Raw genomic sequence first — 15,394 nt, 5'->3', positions numbered from 1 at the left:
CTGAGGAAATGGGGTGAATAATATTTTGATGTGATCTTTTTTGAAAAGTGAAAATCTATGCAAAAAATCCTGAAGTAGAAACAAAGACATAATGGGGCCCTGCTCTTGGCCTGAGCCTGCCCACGTTCTTCCTGTCCTCGTATTCCAGCCTGTTCCAGGAAAAACTTTATTTGCAAAAACTGGCAGCACTTTGCTGATATCACGTTTTAAAATATTGCATCACGCGGTGTTTTACCTTGATGGCTGACTCTTGGGGGGCGGGGGGCTTACATTCCGCCCCGCCCTTGTCCGGCCCCCGGAGGTCACGCCATGTACTGGGGATCCCCCAGGGCGCCTCCACTGTTCCAGCCGGGACCAATCCCTCTCTGTTTGGAGCGGGCGGGGAGTTGGTGCTCTGAGTACCAGATGGGGGTGGCTGGTGGGGTGGCCGCTGCACCGCCTTCATAGGGGCGTGGCTGGGGGTGGGACACAAATTTCCTTTAGTTTTGTTCCCTCTGCTGTGGTTGGGCCGGTGCCCGCTCAGCCGGGAGCCTCAGCCAGATAGGAAATAGCCTCCGTTAGGTTCTTGACCAGCAGAGTTCCAGAAAGGAAAGCCGCTTTGCTCATGTGAGTTTTGTTTGTTTTCTTCCTTTTTTAAAGTTTTTAATTTTTAGGTTTCGGTTTGAAATAACTTGAGACTTTTAAAGTGGCGAGTAGGTCACGTGGCTGTACAACAGTGTGAACGGGTGTCCTGGACGCTTGTAAACGGGCGGGGGGGGGTGTGAGCACCATAAAAACAGAAAAATGATACTCTCCGAAAAGAATCCTGAAATAAAATAAAATAGCACCGGCTCCTGTGGTTGCTGCCCAGACCTGCCAGAGGGTGGCAGGTGCGCCACGATCATGGGGGGGTGGGGGAGGGGCTAAGGCAACACCCTTGACTTTGCTGTCCTGCTGGTGCGGGGGGTGGGGTGGGGGGTGGGGGAGGCAGAGTGTGTGTCTTCTGTGACCTTCACGCTGTTGAAGGGTCTTGAGCCCTCGAGCCGCCGAACACTCCTTAGGTCGGGTCTGTGGTTTCTGAGTGATTGGGTTGGGTTAGAAGGGAAAGCCCTGGCCAGGTGGGGTTTGTAAGAGCTATGCCTATAAAAGATAGCAACGTAGCCGGCGGGACGCGGATGGGAGATGGCAGGCTTCCCAGGGGACAGTGAAGTGACCTCAGCACAGCCTGCACCAGAGCCTTGCTGGTGTGTGTCTGAGGACGTGCTGTGAGTGGCAGCTCGGGGGGCACAGAGAAATGTCCCAGAGAGGCAGGTTTGCAAATACAGACCTCACAGATCCGTAGGGAACCCCTTCTCTCCCCGCCGTGAGGTCGCTGTGTGCTTCTCTGCGCACGTGTGTTCCGGCAGATGAAGTGTATGCTCTGTCTGTAGCAGCGGTCCCTCTTGATAATGCCCGTCTCCCCTTTCTGATCGAAGGTGGCCCCGGCCCTCAGCGTGGCACCGTGTGACCTAAATGAATACCAGCCGGAAGGCAGCAACCTCTGCTGCCAGATGTGCCCTGCAGGTGAGTCCCAGGGGACCTTCCGGAGCCTGTGGGCTGCCCGAGGTGGGGGGAACCGCGCTGGCTGGCGCGGGTGGACCTCTTCTAGGCAGCTGCCCACCTGCCCCTCCTTGCCCGGGGACTCTCACACGAACTGGGTTGTGGGCTTGTTTCGGTGGGTGAGGCCGGAGCGGGCTGGAGGGAAAGGTGGGCGTGCCTGCCCGGGCTGGGCACCCCCGTCTGCCCTCCTGTCAGGGTGAGTGGACGCCGAGGCAGGGAGGCTCTAGCAGGGCTGGACCAGCACCGCCCTCGCCCGCCACACGTCCGCGGAGCCTTCCGGAGGCTGCTCTGCACTTGCCCCGTAAAGCGGACGGCAGGCCGCAGGCTCCTAGCGCCTGCTCCTCCTGCCCTGTCACCGTTGCAGCGGCCGGGGCTTTTTGGGGACCCTGGTCTGCCCGCGGCCCCCACACCCACGCAGACAGAGGAGCACGCATTGTCGGTGCATGTTCGCGGGGCCGCCAGTGTTCTCTGGAAGTCAGCCCGCGCCCCTGGGGGGGCGAGGGGCAGGCACCCAGGCATCGTCGGCCTCTCTGGCCAGCGTGCGGGTCCACAGCCTCTGCTTGTGGGGGCCGGGAATGGCCCGTGAAAGCCAAGGGATGCCAGGTCCCTGACTCCGTGGATACAGGGGGCCAAGTGTCTGTTCAGAATGTTCAGGGAGGTAGTTGGTGAGGGCTGGTCCTCCTCATGGAGAGCCCTTGGGCTGGGTTGGATCTGCTCTGAGCCCCCACCTCACCTCTGCATCCTCCCCTTCATGTAGGCCAGTATGTCTTGGATCACTGCACTGTGAATCACACGGCTCCCGTATGCCAGGTCTGTGAACATGGCACCTTCCTCCCCTTCCGCAGCGGGGAGACCAGTTGCCAGCCCTGTGTCCAGTGCCGGCTGGGTAAGTGGGTTGCAATTGGGCGCCTGCGGGCCTCGCCCTGAGGGAGTTAGCACGGGTGAACTTGTGTTTTTATCATGATGAGGGGTGTGTGTCCTTAAGGAATCCATCCAGGCGGTAGCAGGATCTTGGAGATGTGTACCAGCAGCGTATGCAAAAACTGGTCTCAATTCCAACATATCAGCAACAAGTTATCTTCAGGTGTAATTTTTTTAAAAGCTACCATTTGCGTTAGCCGAGACAAAGAAACTAAGATTCTTTGAGAGAAATCCAGCAGAGGACGTATAAAACGTTTACGTGAACAAATAGTGCGGAAATCCAAACTACAGAGAAGTACAAGACGGTAAGAGGGCTCCACGTTGAAAGCTCCGTCTGCTCTCCATGAAACGGTTCTCCGATTTGGTGCATTGCCGGTGACGTTCCCAGCAGGATGTAGTGACTCCTCATGCAGGGTGTGTACTTCGAATATACCATTTTTCATTTAACACACGCAAAAACATCCTCACAAGGACGTTCATGGAATTTGATGAGCGGACCATTGCCGAAACCCTCCAGAGGAGTGGGAAGCGCAGTGGGCTGTCCCGCGTGATCATACTTCGTGGCGACAGAGACAGCGTGATACGCACGAAGGGGAAGACAGCCTCACGGATGCGGAAGGTGGCCTGTGGCCCCATGACCCACCCATCTATAGGAGGAAGGGTGGAATTACAAACGACCTGTTCTGCAGCTCGCACGAGTGGTTCCTGGTGTGTCGCGGTCCATCGGTGAAAAGTACTACTTTGAGGGGAGGACGGAAGGACCATTTAGGACCACGAGGCAGTGATGGAATGTCTTACGGGATTTATAAAAACCCTAAACCGTAACCACGAGGTGGGTCACCATGTCTGCATTCGAATTGACCCAACTCCTGTTCGTTGTAAGGCACGAACGTTAAGCCGCGAAGGAGAACCCTGTTTGTGACCCAGCCCACGCGTAATTCACGCCTAGAACAAGTCGATCATAAGGTTTGGAAAAATGAAACGCTTCGAGTGGAGACAGACGTGGTGAAAGAGGTAGGGCACGGAGCACCAGTAAATGTGAAAAGCAGTGGAGTGGACGGACGGACAGACGGACAGACGTGCTGTCTCCTGGCAGACGGATGGAGTTCCGCTGTGGGTGCCCAGTGCTCGTGGGGACCAAGAACAGCGAGTGCTCATCCCCCAAGGGAGAAGTAGGCGTCCACACACCCTGCACACAGCGTTGGCTGCCCACCCGCCCCACGGCCCCGTCAGACCTGGACCAGCTCTTGGCCGCACGTGTTGAGACATGGGGAGGGTCTGTAGTCACGGAAAGCTGGCAGCAACCCGAGTGTCTGCCCACCCAGGGGTGGGTGTCCGCAGCAGGAGGCCACGGAAGCCGCCCGGCGTGCACGCTGTCTCCCCAAACCCGTCTGGTTTGCGGAAGCACAAGGGCAGAGTGGTGCCATGGAGGATTGGACTTGGCATCGAGCTGCGGGCGTGGTCGTGTTTTCTTTCCATCTGTATCTCGAGTACTGTTCTTTGACACCAGCGCTGTGGGAGGTTCTGGAAGGGTGGTCATCAGTGTGGCTGCTGCGGTTTCTATTGGCTGGTGGAGGGGGCCCTCTGTGCCATGCTCTCCCTGAGGTTTTGCTCACATGGCACACGTGGCAGCTGTGTGCTTTTGTTTGTGGGGCAGACAAGGTGAAAGGTACTGTGTGGGCTGGCTCTGAGGAGCTGGCTCCAGCTGCAGGGGTGAGGGGTGGCTGTTAGCTCCTCTCTGCCCCTGCTTGGAAGGGAGGGTGAGGACAGGTTCCATGCCCTCGACCACGGTTCTGGGCATGGCCCGGTGTGGCAGGGGGTTTCCCCGCCGCCAGTGCTGACCCACAACCCTCTCCCTTCAGGAGATCAAGAGGTCGTGGCCAAGTGTTCTCCCACCAGCAACGAGCAGTGCCGATGCAAAGAGGGGAGCTTCTACTGCAATTCCGTGAACTGCGTGGAGAACTGCCTCCGGTGTACAAGGTCCTGGGGCACAGGCGTGGGCCCGTCCTCCCTCCCAGTATGACAGACCCCAAGCCCCCGCGGTGTTGGAAACGGTCCTGACATACACGTAGCGAGGAGGCCGTGATGGGTAGAGGGTGTGGGAGGGGACCAGTCTCTGAAGCAGAAGCCCAGTGATGGGGTAGGGAGCCATAGAGTGTTCTGGGGGAAGATCGGTCTAGGCAGGTAGGATGGCACCCTGTGGCAACGCGGGACGACCGCTGTCCCCTTAGGGGCCCCGTGGCTGCTCTGATGAAGGGCCACAGCTGGGTAGCTTCGGGAAAACCAACAGAGGTGTGTTCTCTCCCAGCTCTGGACACCAGGAGTCTGAAATCCAGGTGCGAGCAGGGCCGTGCTCCCTCCGCAGGCTCTAGGGGAGGATCCTGCTTCGCTTCTTCCAGCCTCTGACGTTCCGGGTGCTCCTTGATGCTCCTTCGCTTGCCTTCAGTCTGCTTCTGTCTCTGCGAGGTCACCTTATGCGTTGGGGTCTCGGTGTCTGCACAGCCTCTCTCTGTCCCAGTACGAGTCCTTCCTCCAAGCACCCCGGTCACTGATCCAGGCCCAGTGTAGTCTGGTGCAGTCTCATTGTAACAGGATTATGTGTGCAAAGACCCAGCTTCCTGATAAGGTCATCTTACGAGGTTCTGGGTGGGGCTTGGGGAGGATCTTACGGGGAGACGTTTATGGTGGCAAAGCCATGTAGAAAATAGCTCGTTTCTGGGCCACATTATAAACTAATACGATTCAGGTTCCTGTACCTGGTCGGTGCAAAGTCAGGACAGATTTCTAGGCTCTGGCTTCTCTGGGTTTGCTTGCTTGTCCTGTTCTCCGAGTGCTTCACCTTTGGCTTTCACCACTTTCTTGGTGGACACAGGGCTCCAGCTGCCGTAGCTGTGCTGCTCGCCGCACACAGCTCTGCCCAGGAACAGAGAGGGAGGCTCTTCCCATTTTTGCCACAGAGCACGGGACAGAGCGCTACTCTCCGTGAACCAGTTTGGCCCAGAGAGTCCGGGAGATGCCAGGCAGCGTTTGCCTGAAGGCCGGTGGGCCATTGTGGGAGTTGGGGCGCCTCCCCGGCCCCGGCCCGTGGGTGGAGAGAAGGCTGCCGTGTGCCGTGCCCTGGGCAGGGGGAGGTCACGCTGCGGGTTTCTTACTCCTTCAGGTGTCCTGGCGCCGTCCTGTTGCCTTGCACCGCCACCAGTGACACGGTTTGTGCAGCGGACCCTGACCCAGGCTGTCCAGGTGAGGAACTGAGCTCGGCTCTTGAATCCAGGTCAGCAGACCTTTCCCATAAAGGTACAGAGCAGAGGCTTTGCGGGCCCTGCGGTCTGTTGTCAGGCCTCAGCTCTGCCGCCAAAGGGACAGTAAGTGATCAGGTGGGCGTGGCCGGGTGCCGCTAATGTGCTTGCCGGCACAGGCCGTGGGCTGGCTTCCCGCAGGCCACGTTCCTGCTCCTCGGTCTCGAGTAAACACTCCTTGGTGACAAGCTGTGGCCTCCCCCACTTTGCTCCTGGTTGGTGAGACTCAGGCCTACTGCACACTGAGTCACAGGCAGCCTTGTTCTGATTTCTGACCGTTGTAGCCGACCCCCGAGCGTCGTGGGGTGAGGGGCGCCAGCTCCTGCGCCGTCGAAAACCCCCGTGTAACCCGTGATCCCCACAACAACCTAACTAGGGGTAGCGCGCTGTTGCCTGGAAGCCTTAGCAGTAACCTGAGCAGTGACCGGGTCCCCTTTGCGTATTTTGTCCATAACACATGCTGCGTTTTCACAATATAGTCAACCCGAGTGAGGAAAACGGCAGTGGGGAAACAAAGGGAAAAGACGTTCACGGTATCAGGCTGTGTTCATAGTAACGGTCCACGGACCCTGGCAGTTGAAACCTGCGTTCCTGGGTCTGTATTTAAAACCGTTGGAAGCTCCCAAGTTAGGGTAGGACCCCTTTGTGTTGGGAGCCNCTCGAACCCACGAACCGTGAGATCATGACCTAAGCGAAAGTCGGACGCTTAACCGGCTAAGCCACCCAGGCGCCCCCGGGAGCCTTTTTACTCCCGCTCAGGGGTCTCCTTATGGCCGAGGCTCTTCATCGAGCGAAGATAAAGTCCCTTTATCACGGTTTCCTGCACGGTTGCTCCCGGGCTCCGTGTGAGGAGCCCCGGCTCCGCTCGAGAGGCTCTCAGGTGACCTGCCAGAAGCTGCACGCTTTTCTGTTCTGACTGTGTTCTGTGATGAGCCTGGGATTGCTGTTCCGCACGCTGAGGGGTCGAGGGGTCAAGATTTGGTGTGTTTTTCCCACATGTGCACACACGACCCAGGATCCTGTTTTGAAAAGACGGTCCCTTCCACCTGCCGTCCGGCGCTGAGTTGTGAAGGCAGCGCCCAACTCCCGCCTGGTCTGGGCCACGCCCACCTTCAGAGCAGGCCTGACCGCAGGGGCCCAGGGTCCCCGGTCCTTCCTTCTGCACCGTCTTCTGTGTGTCGGTTCCCACTGCCCGATCGGCTTGTTGGTTTCCACAAAAGACTTTGATTCCTGTAACACGTACTTTTCAAGGATATTTTTATACCGGGAAAAGAAGGAAAAAGTAGGAAGGGCCCTATCTGAGAATAAAGAACATCTTTGGCACCAGGCGAAGTTTCGCCCCCTTGTCTGTCCTTCCCTGCACCGGGTGGCTGACCGACCAGGGCTCTGGCGGGTGTGACCTGTCCCCCGAGCCTGGGTGCCCCTGAACGCTGTCAGTGATGTGATCTCACCAGGGTGAGACCAGGACTCCCAAGCGGTCGTGCCAGATGCCTCCCCAGGGTGGACCTACCCTGTCCCTCAGGCCACCGTGGGCGGGCCTTGTTCCAGTCAGGACTGGCCATCCTCCACCTCCTGCTGCGCGCTGTGACCGCTCACACCGGAGCCCCTAGCCCCGTCCTTCCAGCCCCCAGCGCGGGGCCCCGTGTCCGTGACACAGGAAGCCCGAACCTCTCCTGCCTCCCGCTGGGCACGTTCAGGAGGGTGACCCATGGGGAGGGCTGGGGGCCTTTGTGTAGCACGTCCCCTGAATGAGGAAAGCGGGCCTGGCCCTCCTGTGCATCCTCTGCTTTGTCTTCTTCCAGAAAACAAATGTGGGTCTGAGTCCCCCCAGCAGAATGTGGCTGTTCCCGTCGTCATCAGCATCTTCCTCACCTTCGGCATCGGCATCGGCATCGTCATCGGCATCGTCTACTGCTGTAAGAAGAAAGGCAAGTTAGCGTCAGGTCAGTCCTGGAGAAGCCAGGCCAGCAGGAGTTCAGAGGTGGATACTCAGGGTTAAGAGGCTCACGTTGGGGGCTTTTTGTTTATTTGAAAAGAAAAAAGTAAAATGTTTGATTTTGAGAGAGAGAGAGAGAGAGAGAGAGAGAGCACGAGCGGGGGAGGGGCTGAGAGAGAGAGAGACAGAATCTGAAGGCACTCCAGTCTCGGAGCTGTCGGCACAGAGCCCGACACGGGGCTTGAACCCACAAACCGTGAGATTGTGACCTGAGCCAAAGTTGGATGCTTCACTGACTGAGCCCCCCCGGGGTCGCTGGAGCTGACTGTTTCCTTGAAGCCCGGCTCTGCTCCCTCTTGTGCCTGTGCTCCTGAGCTGAGGTCTCTGGCAGCGGGTGCCACCCGCTGCCCGCTCCCCAGCACATGGGTCTTGAGGCCAGAATCTTGGGTCATCTGGCTGGAGATGCTGTATCTGGGGTGCTGTGTCCGCAAGGGGCTCCTGGCGGGAGGCGGGGGCGCCCACAAGCTGGCAGAGCCCCCCCAGGGCTGCTCACGTCCTGTGTCGTTCCCAGGTGTGCGGGTTTCTTACCAGCCGCTCGTCAGACTCTTGAAGGGTAAGTACTTGTTCTCGTCAGCTCAGGACATTCCTTTCCTCCCAGAAGTCACTGTCACCGCCGATACCAACTGTGGTCATTTCTCTTCTTTTTGGTCTTCAGGAAGGTCGGACGGGACAGGCAGCCTTGTGAGTATCGCCCTGGGGTTTCTCTGAGGGTAGCGTCAGGCCTTGGTGGCAGCAGAGTCGCAGAAGATGCCCCGAGGTGGGGGGGGAGGCAGGGGGGACACGCAGCCGCCCCCTTCCCAGCTGCAGCTGCTCCTCCTCCTGTGGTGGCGTCTGCATGTGCGTCCTGGGGCTGCAGGTCACCACACGTCCAGAGCTCATCACCTCCACGTCTGCGGCCACGAGTGTGGCACTGGGTGTGCGCAGGGCCGGGCCGGGTCTTCCCGACGCTGTCAGGGAGGGGCCTACCTGCTACTCGGGAGGGGCTGGGAACCCTGGTGGCTGGGCGCTGTGTGTGTGTGTGGGGGGGGGTGTGCATCTCAGGGATCTCAGGGTCTGTGTCCTGATGGGACGTTCCGCCCTGGATTATGGCTTGCGCTAATCCTGTGTCCACCCCCTGAAGTCTGGTCCCATTTACAGGCACCCGGGGTTAGAACCTAGACACACAGCGAATCTCAGAGACGCTGCAGGTTGCGCCCCAGACCGCTGTTGTAGAGCAGGTGTCCCGGTAAAGCCGGGAGACTTCTGTTTATCCCATACCGCGGTCTCTTGGGTGTGTAACAGCCTTGACAACACAGACCGCGTGTAGCTTACTTGAAAAACACTTTGTCGCTAAGCGCTAACCGTTTTCTGAGCTCTCGGCAGGTTGTCCTCGCGGATCGCACATCACCAGATGCGGTCCTAACGAAACAGGTTGAGGTCCGGCGAGAATTGCTAGGGTGTGACAGAGAGACGCGGAGTGAGCAGATGGGGTCGGGACAATGGCGCCCGCAGTGTGCTCAAGGCAGGGCCGCCACAAACCTTCGTCTGTAAAGGATCATACTTGTGGGCGCTGGGGGCTCAGTCAGTTAAGCATCCCTTCTGGGTTTCAGCTCAGGTCATGATCTTGCGGTTTCGTGGGTTTGAGCCCCGCATTGGGCTCTGCGCTGACAGCGAGGGGACTGCCCAGGTTCTCTCTCTCCCCCCCTCCCCCCCTTCTCTCCCTCTCTCTTCCTCTCTCTCTCTCCCTCTTTCACCCCTTCCCTACCCCCTCCTATGAGATATGCCCGTGTCTTTGGGGAGCACCTTTCAACCCACCACAAGCCTGGGGTGGGGGTCTCGGGACCCCTCCCAAGCAGCTGGTGGCAGAACGGGGAGCTCAACCCATGCGGTGTTCCCTAAAGCTACGTCTCCTGCTTATTCATCAGACAGTTGACCTTTTCTCCTCAGAGCGGTGGCTCGGGAAGCACCCGTTGCCGCAGGCTTCTGTGACCAAGAGAAATGACTTTGTCCTTTAGCCGCGGAACAGCAGTCTGCAGCCTGAGACCGTGCGGCTGGAGATGCCTGAGCGGGCGGGGCCGGTGCCGGGCACAGACACCCAGCCCGCGGAGGAGGAGAGCCTGGCCCTGATGCCCGAGGCCAGGCCCCAGCCACACCCCTCAGGGGAGCCCGAAGAAGGCCCCGAGCTCCAGGCGGGGGTGGTCGGCGGAAGCCCTGCAGCCCCAGAGCAGACGTTGGAAACTGCCGTTCCGGCCACTTCTGCTGCCCCCGCCCCCCCCGCCGCTCCCACTGCTCTGGGGCCCCAGGAAGGGACGCAGGTGTCCCTCTCGCTCAAGAGTTTAGAGGAGGTGAGTGAAGTGTGTGTGTGGGTCCAAATGACGACGAGGCGTGTGCTCAGTGGGCACTCACTGTGCGCAGAGCTCCACATTAAGCACTAATGCGTGTGCTCTCGCGGCCCCTGCCGGCTCCGGTCCGCAGACTGGCGCCCGAGCACAGGCCGCCCGCCGGCCGCTTCCTGCCGCAGCTGCCCCGGATGGTCTGGTCCAGGCCTCCCCCCGCTGCAGCCGGTGTCTGGCCCCCTCGGGGCTCCTCGGCTTGTGCAGGCATCACCCGGCCTCTGCCTCCCGCGGCCCGTCCTCCCGTACGCGTCTGTGTTCAGCGTTCCCCTCTTCCTCCCCGAGGGCCGCCCTGCTGACCGCGTCCCAACCTTGTCATCCGCAGCGACCCATAGGCATAGGGCAGCGCATAGCAGTCCCCCAAGCCACCTGCTGTCCCAAGGGGCTGTGACAGGGAGGGGGGCGCCAAGGCTCCGAGAGGGTCCTTGTCTGGGTACCGCGGCCGGAGGGAAGAGGCCTGGCCCGCAGGTGCCGCACACCAGGGCCTCCTGAGCACCCGCGGGTCTCCCACTGCTGTGCCTGCCGTGCTGCCCGGGTCGTGGGGCCGTGGGAGGGAGGGGTGGGAGGCTCGGGGCGAAGCCGGCACCGCGTCCACCTTTGCTCCCCCTTGGAGCGCAGGCCCCCCCTCCCCATGCTCTGCTGCAGGGCTGTGAGGGCCCGTCTAGAGTTGGTGACGCCCGAATAGGGCTTGACCAGCTGAGCAGATAATTGCCGAGTGGCACTGGTGAGGGAGGGGGCTTTTCAGGAAGAGAGCGGCCGCAGCCAGCACTTGGGGGAGGGGCAGGGTCTGTTTCTGAATTCTTCGGGAATCGAGGGGCACAGCCCCATGGAGGAGATCACGGGCCCCTGGTGGCTGTGATGTGGGCAGGGAGGTCAGGAACTTTCCTTCAGAGCCTGGGTTCCTGGGTTGAGTGTCATTAGGCATCGTTTCAGGGACACAGTCTCTGACTTCAGGTTCTCCGGGGCTTCCGAGGGGAGTCAGGTAGAGAAGTTAGGACCCTGACCCACCTCAGCGGGTGGCCCAGAGGGTCCCTCGGGAAGCGTCACAGGAGCACACCCGTTCTTACCCTGTTTTACGGCTGAGTGGCCACTGGAGGGACGGGTGTCACGTGCCAGGCCAGCAGCGGGTGCGGGCGAGCCAGGGTCTGGAGGTGCGAATGCCCGCAGCAGGTGGCTGGCCCCGAACGGAAGCCTGACCTCCTCGGGAAAGGCCCCTCTCGGGCAGCCGGGCACCTGTGAGGGCCCTGTACTCACCGGCACTGGCCACACTAGGAAACTGCATTCACAGCGTCCTCCCTGCTGGTGTGACCTGGGGCAGGACGGGTCACCGCCAGTGACATGTTTCAGCCGTTCTCCGCCCGCCCGAGCAGGGGCCTCCGTGTGGCAGCAGCAGCAGCACGGAGCTCTCGCTGGGCTCAGGGCGGGCCGTGTCCCGGGAGCCCGAGCCGGGGGCACAAGCGGGCAGTGAGCTCCCTGCCGCCTGTGGGGGGCTCCCCGAAGACAGAGGCGCCCCTGCCCCTCCCCGCACCCCCACGTCGCGGTTCTGCCGCGCACACCACTCCTCCTGAACCCACCTTGTCTTCTCTTCACAGCGCTACAGGACGGAGTATTTCCTCAGCGATAAATCCAGAGAAGGTGCGTGATCTGAATTCCTCACTTGCGGTGCCCGTTCGGGCGTCACCTCGTTTGGCCTGAACGGCAGGGCCTCGTGGCTTTGTTTCCGGGAACGCCTGTCTGCGTGAAGCCGCGGGGGACCTTCTGTCGGCTCGCCACGTGCTTTGTCACGCCCTTTGATGGCGTCAGGGGAAACAGTGTTCGTCAAACCTGAGTTTTGCGGGGTTCCTCATACTTTGGTTTTATGACCCAGTCGTGTGTTTAAGAACGAACGGCTGGAGGCAGGAATGGGGACTACAGTCCTGATGAGCCGCCCCCCTCCCCCCGCCGCCTCAGACCCCGCTGCGTTCCAGGGCTTTTTATGTCCCCTTTGCCAACAGCTCTGCCGGATCGCCCCACCTTACGGGTTTAAAAACATGATGGTCTGAACCTCGGGTGACAGACCTCGCCCCAGGTCTCAGGCCCTAGCCAGGGTCCCCAGCTGACACCCGAGGCCCTCCCGTCCTGACCCTCTTACAGCCTCTCTGGGTGTCGAGGGAGAGAAGGGCAGCTGGGCTACAGCAGACTGCGTATCCTCACGCGGTTTCCAACCGGCCCCCGACCCTGGCCACCCCCCTCTCCCCCATGCCCCCTCTCCACCCCCCTCCCCCTCCCCCAGGCTCAAGGAATGAGCCTGTAGGCAGGGTGAGCCGCTGTGGCAGAGGTGGCCCAGCCTCTGTCTCCCAGCCCCTGGACCTGATCACTTCTGTGAAACCCCTGAGGTCACACAGGACCTCCCATGTCCTGGGCGCGGTGTGCTGGCTGGGGGACGGCGGACACCCCTGCAACCACACTCCTGGGGCTCAGTGCCAGCAGGTGCCACACGGTCCTCTCAGAAATGTCACTGTCGTCCTTTTTCGTTTTGTTTTTCAGTCACTGGGAGGATCGACTGTGAATTTGTAAAGGCGAACTTAGGAAATGATTGGAAGACGTTCATCAGGTTAATCGGCCTGGAGGAACCGGACATTTACAGTTGCGAATGTGAAAATCCAGGCAATGTGGCTGAGCAGCATCATCAGATGCTCTTTACGTGGAGAAAGAAGCTGGGCAAGAAAGCTTCTGTTTTTAGACTCTTGGCGGCTCTCCATAAATTGGAGCTACATATGTATTTGCAGAACATTATAAACAATCTAGTAGCGGAAGGTATTTTGGGAAGGCTTGTAGAAAACCACGAGACCTCAGATTAGAGTGAAATCTTGGGACTGGATTGTTTCTTAGGCAAGACTCTAGAAGATTTGTATTTTATTTTTGTTCAGTGTATCTTATTATAAACTTTTTATTTTTTTATTTATTTTTTTAAATTTATTTCTGAGAGAGCGTGAGCAGGGGAGGGTCAGAGAGAGAGGGAGACACAGAATCGGAAGCAGCTCCAGGCTCTGAGCTGTCAGCACAGAACCCGACATGGGGCTCGAACCCACAAACCGTGAGATCATGACCTGAGTCAAAGTTAGACACTTAACTGACTGAGCCCCCCCAGGTCTCCCTGTTAGGAACTTTTTGAATTCCGGATGGGATATTCTTTGAATAGATTTCTACAGAATGTTTACAGTCGGAGTGGTCAGTTCTACATGCCGAGCACTAGTGTGTCTCTGCCCCGTAAGGGAGTCGCGGGGGCTGCCTAGGGCCTCGTCCTCCTGGGACTCCTGCGCGGCACGGGTTTGTTGCAGGGCGTTCACTTCTGGCGTTGGGGAGATTCACCGTCCTCAGCCCTCTTCCTGGGTGCTGAGGTCCAGAGGGTTTGACTCTCGTCCTGCCATGACTGGCTCCTCCGTGTCCAAGCTGCTGTGATGTCCTTGTGATCTCGAATGGGATGCCTGTGTGGACTCCAGAAATAGGTGTGAGCCACTCAGTGACCAGGTACCTGTTCTTGGCGGCTGAGTGGGATCATTGCTGAGGCCTTTAGCTGGAAACCTAGACCTTGGCTTGCCTTTTCAGAAAAAAATATTTTTAGGGGCGCCTGAGTGGCTCAGTGGGTTGAGTGTCCGACTTCAGGTCACAGCGTGATCTCCCTCCACCAGGCTCTACCAACGACTCAGACTCTGGAGCCTGCTTCAGTGTCTGTGTTAGGTTTTGTTCTTTATTTTTTATTTTTTTTAAATGTCTTTATTTTATTTTGAGAGACAGCGAATGAGCAGGGGAGGGGCAGAGAACGAGGGAGACACAGAATCGGAAGCAGGCTCCCGGCCCTGAGCTGTCAGCACAGAGCCCGATGCAGGGCTCGAATCCATAGACTGTGAGATTATGACCTGAGCCGAAGTTGGACATTTAGCCAACTGAGGCACCCAGGCACTCCTGTCCTTTATTTTTACTTAATAAAATTCTATTTCAAATAGTACTTCCTTCTTTTATTTCTGGGGGGTACACAACCTTATGGGTAATATCTTTGGGAGAGAATGTCCTGCATGGGAAGGAATGGACCCCAAGGATGTGATTTGCCACAGGGAGGGGCTCTGGAACTGTCAGTGGCCTCAGAATGTGATCTCTACCCTGCCCTCGCTCACCCCAAACCTCACCAGATTAGCCTGCCCATTTCCATCCCTCACCAAGCGTCTTCGACTTCCAGTTCATCATTAAATACTACAACCACTCAGTCCAGAAACTGAGGTGTCCTCAGACGGAGATGGACACCACCAACTCTCTCGTCCCCCCTTGCTGCCGTGTCCCAGGGTCTGCTGCTTCCTGTGGCTCCCCCAGGCCTGTCTGCTCACCCTGCTACTCCAGGCCACCATCCACTCTTACAGACTGTTGGAAGGCCTCAAGTCGTGCCTTCCTCTGGCTCTTCCTGGGTCTGTTCCGCTAGCACCTGGCGGTTGCAGTGAGTCCTAAAGCACAAACACAGCCCTGCCTGGTCCTGTCTAAACCCTTCAGGGGGTCCGTGCCCTTCTTGACTTTGCTTACAAGATGCTCCGAAAAGGTCCAAGCCTTGGCCTGTGCCTTAAGCCTCGCCTCTTGCCAGAGCCGCTCCAGTGCAATCTCTGCTAAGGGTCATGTTCTCAGGGGTTTGCTTTCTGCTGGGTTCATTTGCAGGACGGTACCCTCTTCCCACTCATCCTGAATCCCATCTTCTAAGTTTCCTTCGAACTAGNCCCCGCACCACTTGGTACAATGCTAACTTAAACAGGCACGCATGAAGTCTGTCTTTAAAGCCGGTCTCTCGAGGCAGGACTGCAGTGTTCTTCCCCGGCCCCCAGCCCCACACACCTCCGCCAAGCCCCGCGCCCATGCTGGCCCCGGGCCTCCTCAATGGTGCGGACGTGGAACGCGCACCTCCGGGGACGCCCGGGGACCACGTACGCGGTGCGATGACTACAACTCCCAGCATGCCCTGAGACGGCGGCGTCCCGTGTCCGCGGCGGTTGCCTAGCGACCGGGCGTGTCCCGGAAGGTTGCCGGAAACTGGGCGGGACTTCCGGGGCGGTGGTTGCATCAGATTCTGGGAAGCCGGCGCCGCGGCTGCTGGTTTGTAATTCCTACGATGTCAGGTTCCACCGGGGAGCAGGGTGAGTGCGCGCGGGGAGGCAAGCGGGGCGACCCCGGGCCTGAGGGGCGGCTGGTTCCGGGGCGGGCGGAGAGCGCCG

The 15,394-nt window shown here is 59.1% G+C and overlaps 2 protein-coding genes across 3 annotated transcripts in view; both read left to right on the top strand.

Annotated features, from left to right (window-relative positions):
- Window positions 1-514: 514 nt before the first annotated feature.
- LOC144224162 (tumor necrosis factor receptor superfamily member 10B-like) lies at window positions 515-14,151 on the top strand. 2 transcript variants are annotated; one of them, XM_077755125.1, is made up of 11 exons: window positions 515-606; window positions 1,455-1,542; window positions 2,336-2,464; window positions 4,362-4,479; window positions 5,660-5,739; window positions 7,598-7,723; window positions 8,303-8,344; window positions 8,447-8,472; window positions 9,786-10,115; window positions 11,756-11,798; window positions 12,690-14,151. In XM_077755125.1, exons 2-11 carry the CDS (start codon window positions 1,530-1,532, stop codon window positions 13,001-13,003), a joined length of 1,221 nt encoding a protein of 406 aa, XP_077611251.1. In that variant the 5' UTR covers window positions 515-606; window positions 1,455-1,529; the 3' UTR covers window positions 13,004-14,151. The 2 variants fall into 2 exon arrangements, with proteins under 2 accessions (XP_077611251.1, XP_077611176.1); XM_077755050.1 differs by having other exon boundaries at window positions 7,598-7,738.
- A 1,081-nt stretch (window positions 14,152-15,232) lies between these two features.
- CARS1 (cysteinyl-tRNA synthetase 1) overlaps window positions 15,233-15,394 on the top strand; it is a 41,886-nt gene continuing 41,724 nt past the window's right edge. The window contains exon 1 of the mRNA XM_077754959.1: window positions 15,233-15,316. Coding sequence (XP_077611085.1) covers window positions 15,292-15,316 — 25 coding nt within the window. The 5' untranslated portion in view covers window positions 15,233-15,291. The remainder of the gene's footprint in view (window positions 15,317-15,394) is intronic.

This window comes from Crocuta crocuta, unplaced genomic scaffold (assembly GCF_008692635.1).
Source record: "Crocuta crocuta isolate KB4526 unplaced genomic scaffold, BGI_CrCroc_1.0 scaffold653, whole genome shotgun sequence".
Classification (NCBI taxonomy): domain Eukaryota; kingdom Metazoa; phylum Chordata; class Mammalia; order Carnivora; family Hyaenidae; genus Crocuta; species Crocuta crocuta.
Note: the sequence above shows the minus strand (reverse complement) of the source record. Positions and strands in the feature narration are given on the sequence as shown.